Below are 3,893 nucleotides of genomic sequence, written 5' to 3' on the forward strand. Positions count from 1 at the left end.
CTGGGTGGAGCTTGAGGAGGCGGCCGTCGGAGAGGTGGCGGCGGAGGAGAGGCGGGAGGGGAGGGGAGGCGTGGGGAGAGAGGAGGTGGGGGAGGACGAGCGCGAGGAGGGAGACCGCGGCGGTGAGGTAGAACCAGAAGGGGAGGGCGGGCACGACGGAGAGCGGCCTCGGCGGCCGGGCCGGCGGCGGCGGCGGCGCTCCTCGGCCGGTCCCCGCGGCGGCGGGATCGTCTGTCATTGCTGGCTGGAGTGGGGAGTTGGGGAGTGGGAGTGGGGAAAGCTGTTGGGTTTGCTTGGGAAAGCAGAGTTTTGTCCCCTGCTTTTGGGTGCGCGCGATGATGTCGCCCCCGTTTGCCATCGAAGCCAGGATAGCGGGCACTTCACATGGACGGCAAAGCAACTTTGCTCGTAGATGGATGCCAATCGGTGACGCCCAACGCCTAGCATGGGAGCGAGGAGTGTTTTTCTCTTCTGGCTTTCCTATTCCTCGGACAAACCTGAATAATTGCATGTTGTTATGTTCATTTTCGTTGCTTAATTGTTGCTTGAAACCATCCTTAAAGTTCACTACAAGTTAAAGGTTACTGAATTTTTTTTTTGATGACAGATGAAAATGAATACCAGCAGAATGATATCTTTTTGTGCTTGAAAGGGCAAGATGAAGTGCTACATTTCAAAAGTAGAAGTCATTGTTCTCCACTATGATGTCGCTGGGCATTAGTTAAGAGTAGCGGGAAGAGGCGCAGCTAATCCCTCTTTTTGTGCCGGGAAGAAGATAAGAAAAGGCGAAGCCTTCTCTTGGTTTCCCAACCTGTTGCTTCTAGAGGCTGCCCTCTCTCGGCTGGATTTTGGCGTGCCAGAAAGTGTGCGCTTATGTTGCTTATTTTAATGAGGAAAACAAAAACATTGAGTTTGAAAGACAGCTGATGGCATGATAATATCTGTGTATTTAGCGAGCTCATGCAGGTCCTTGTATTTTCTTATTTATAGAAGCTAGGGAGGTCATATCAACATGCAAAAAAGTTATTTTCCACATGAAAGCGCATGCTCTCATGGCTAACTATGCCAAGGATCCGGACAACATTGATACCGTCGGCGGGAAGGAGTTGGGAGAGGAAGATAGTTGGTTGTGCCATTGAAAGAGCGCGAGAGGTGTGTGTTTTCGATCTTGGCTACTCGTCCCTCTATTTATAGATAGATTTCCAATTCCAGTCAATCATACACCTTTGCAGAAATTTTAGCAAACTTCTCAAATAAGTCTAGGACCATTTTACTTTGTTTGCACTGGCAAACACATTAGTCCCTCAATTGTTTTGTCCAACAATCTCCAAAATACAAGGGTCACTAGATTACACCTACAGATTATTTTTGTCCAGGACATGGTAGATTTGGTTGAAGTCTCTTAGGGTACGCCATGGAGTTCCCGCAGGGGGCTTGAGGGCAGCATTCTCCGTGAAGAATGCATCCTTCCAAGAGTAATCCGTGAATAAGGACATCTTGAAGTTGTTCTGCTTAAGGTGCACGGTGATATCCAGCGAGAGGTAAAAGGCTTCTATCTCAAGAATGCTAGAACAAGTTCAAAACACTTGTTCGATGTTACTTCAAGAAAAGCAAGTGGCGAGAGTGCCAGAATGCTAGAAAAAGTTCAAGAGCAAACAAGTAAAAACAGTACATATTGCATATTTATGTATACTACGAAAAAGGGTATCCCCACTTTGTGTTACAAAGCAACCATCAACGATACAACCAACGATAGATGCTGGAGCGAAAGCAGCACAGTCAGGCCCAAAAAAACGAAAGAGAAAAAAAAACAAATGCGAACAACGACGGATCAACGAAAACAATGAAGACCGCTGCGCCCACCGGAGAATTTCACCACACTCCAAGCACTTCGGACCGCCGCATACCAAGTAACACATTCAAGAAGGATCGCGACGCCGACGACGCTGCTGCCCGGACAAGTCATAGGGTTTTCCCCGGTACGCAGAGGAGTGCGGGGGAAGGGGTAAACCTGACACCCTTCAGGAAGGCACGGCGGCGCCCACAGGCGTCACTGTGTCGGTGCCGGACAAGCCGACAAGGATTTCTCCTGCCCACCAACCACCCATGACTCTAGATGATCCATCGCACGCCACCAAACACGCTGCCCACCAACATGCGCCACCACGGCCATGTAGTCCCCATCGCCGCCTCACCGTGGCAAACGAAGCGAGACCGGCGGGAACAGAGGAGGCAACCGGGAATGAGGAGCGACAGCAATAGCAGCCACGCGGGAGGGAACAACCTCCACCGCCCGTGGCAGGAATCGGCCGGACGTGGCAAATGATACGTCTCCAACGTATCTATAATTTTTGATTGCTCCATGCTATTTTATCTACTGTTTTAGGCAATATTGGGCTTTATTATCCACTTTTATATTATTTTTGGGACTAACCTATTAACCGGAGGCCCGGCCCAGATTTGCTGTTTTATGCCTATTTCAGTGTTTCGAGGAAAAGGAATATCAGACAGAGTCAAAACAGAACGAAATCAACTGGAGAAGTTATTTTTGGAAGGAAAGCAACCCAGGGAACTTGGAGTGCACGTCAGGGGAGATACGGGCTGCCCACGAGGGTGCCCCCCCGGGTGTGCCCCCTGCCTCATGGGGCCCCCATAGCTCCTCCAACGTACCCCCTGCACCCATATATACTCTTGTACCCTAAAACTTCCAGAACAGAAGATAGATCGGGAGTTCCGCCGCTGCAAGCCTCTGTAGCGACCAAAAAACCTCTCGGGAGCCCGTTTCGGCGCCCTGTCGGAGGGGGATCCCATCACCGGTGGCCATCTTCATCATCCCGGCGCTATCCATGATGAGGAGGGAGTAGTTCACCCTCGGGGCTGAGGGTATGTACCAGTAGCTATGTGTTTGATCTCCCTCTCTCGTGTTCTCTCTCGTGTTCTCTCTCGTGTTCCCTCTGTGGCACGATCTTGATGTATCCCGAGCTTTGCTATTGTAGTTGGATCTTATGATGTTTCTCCCCCTCTACTCTCTTGTGATGAATTGAGTTTCCCCTTTGAAGTTATCTTATCGGATTGAGTCTTTTATGAGAACACTTGATGTATGTCTTGCCGTGATTATCTGTGGTGACAATGGGATATCATGTGCCACTTGATGTATGTTTTGGTGATCAACTTGCGGGTTTCGTGACATTGGGAACCTATGCATAGGGGTTGGCACACTGCCGGGGGTTGGGTGCGACATATGCCTACGGATGGCTTATCATGGTGGGAGCGAGTAGAACGTCGCCGGTGCCTAGAAGCGGGATAAGGCGTAGACACGAATGCCGGCGTACTTTACCCAGGTTCGGGGCTCTCCTAGGAGATAACACCCCTAGTCCTGCTCTGCGGGGTCTCCGCATGATCACTAAGGCACAAGTGATACAATGGTGCTCCTTGAGCTGTGTGCTAGAGGCAGAAGGAGGCAAGGCTAGCTCTCTTCCTGCTCTAGGGGAGTGGCTAGTTCTAATGGAGTGGGAACCCTTTACATGGGTGACTTGGGGGGTTTATATAGGCCTACCCCCTAGGGGTACAATGGTAATTCGTCTGGGTGCTGGGCCCGGCTGTCAGTGTCTCCAGCCTCCGGCTTCTCCGCCGACCATTGGGGCCCGCCGCCTGGTTGGTGGCTGCTTACTGTAGCCGTGTCGTTGGTGACGGGGGCTTGGTCATCTTAGCGTGGTTACAGTCCCTCCGCCTGGCGAGAGGCCACTGTAGCCACACCTGGTCTTATCAGCTTAATGGTGTGCTTGCCTCGGGACAAGGGACGGCCGCCTGCTGGAGGCCGGCCCCTCCCGAATCCGTCTGGTCGAGCTTCTGCCGTCTTCCTTGGGGTCACTGCCCGATAGAGCCCGCCTCCG

The 3,893-nt window shown here is 51.7% G+C and overlaps 1 protein-coding gene across 1 annotated transcript in view; it reads right to left on the reverse strand.

The window, feature by feature from the left end:
* LOC119309557 (protein AUXIN RESPONSE 4-like) overlaps positions 1 to 344 on the reverse strand; it is a 2,956-nt gene extending 2,612 nt beyond the window's left edge. The window contains exon 1 of the mRNA XM_037585539.1: positions 5 to 344. Within this exon, the coding sequence (XP_037441436.1) occupies positions 5 to 238 (234 nt within the window). The 5' untranslated portion in view covers positions 239 to 344. The remainder of the gene's footprint in view (positions 1 to 4) is intronic.
* Positions 345 to 3,893: the final 3,549 nt, after the last annotated feature.

Source organism: Triticum dicoccoides, chromosome 5B (assembly GCF_002162155.2).
Source record: "Triticum dicoccoides isolate Atlit2015 ecotype Zavitan chromosome 5B, WEW_v2.0, whole genome shotgun sequence".
In the NCBI taxonomy this organism is placed as follows: domain Eukaryota; kingdom Viridiplantae; phylum Streptophyta; class Magnoliopsida; order Poales; family Poaceae; genus Triticum; species Triticum dicoccoides.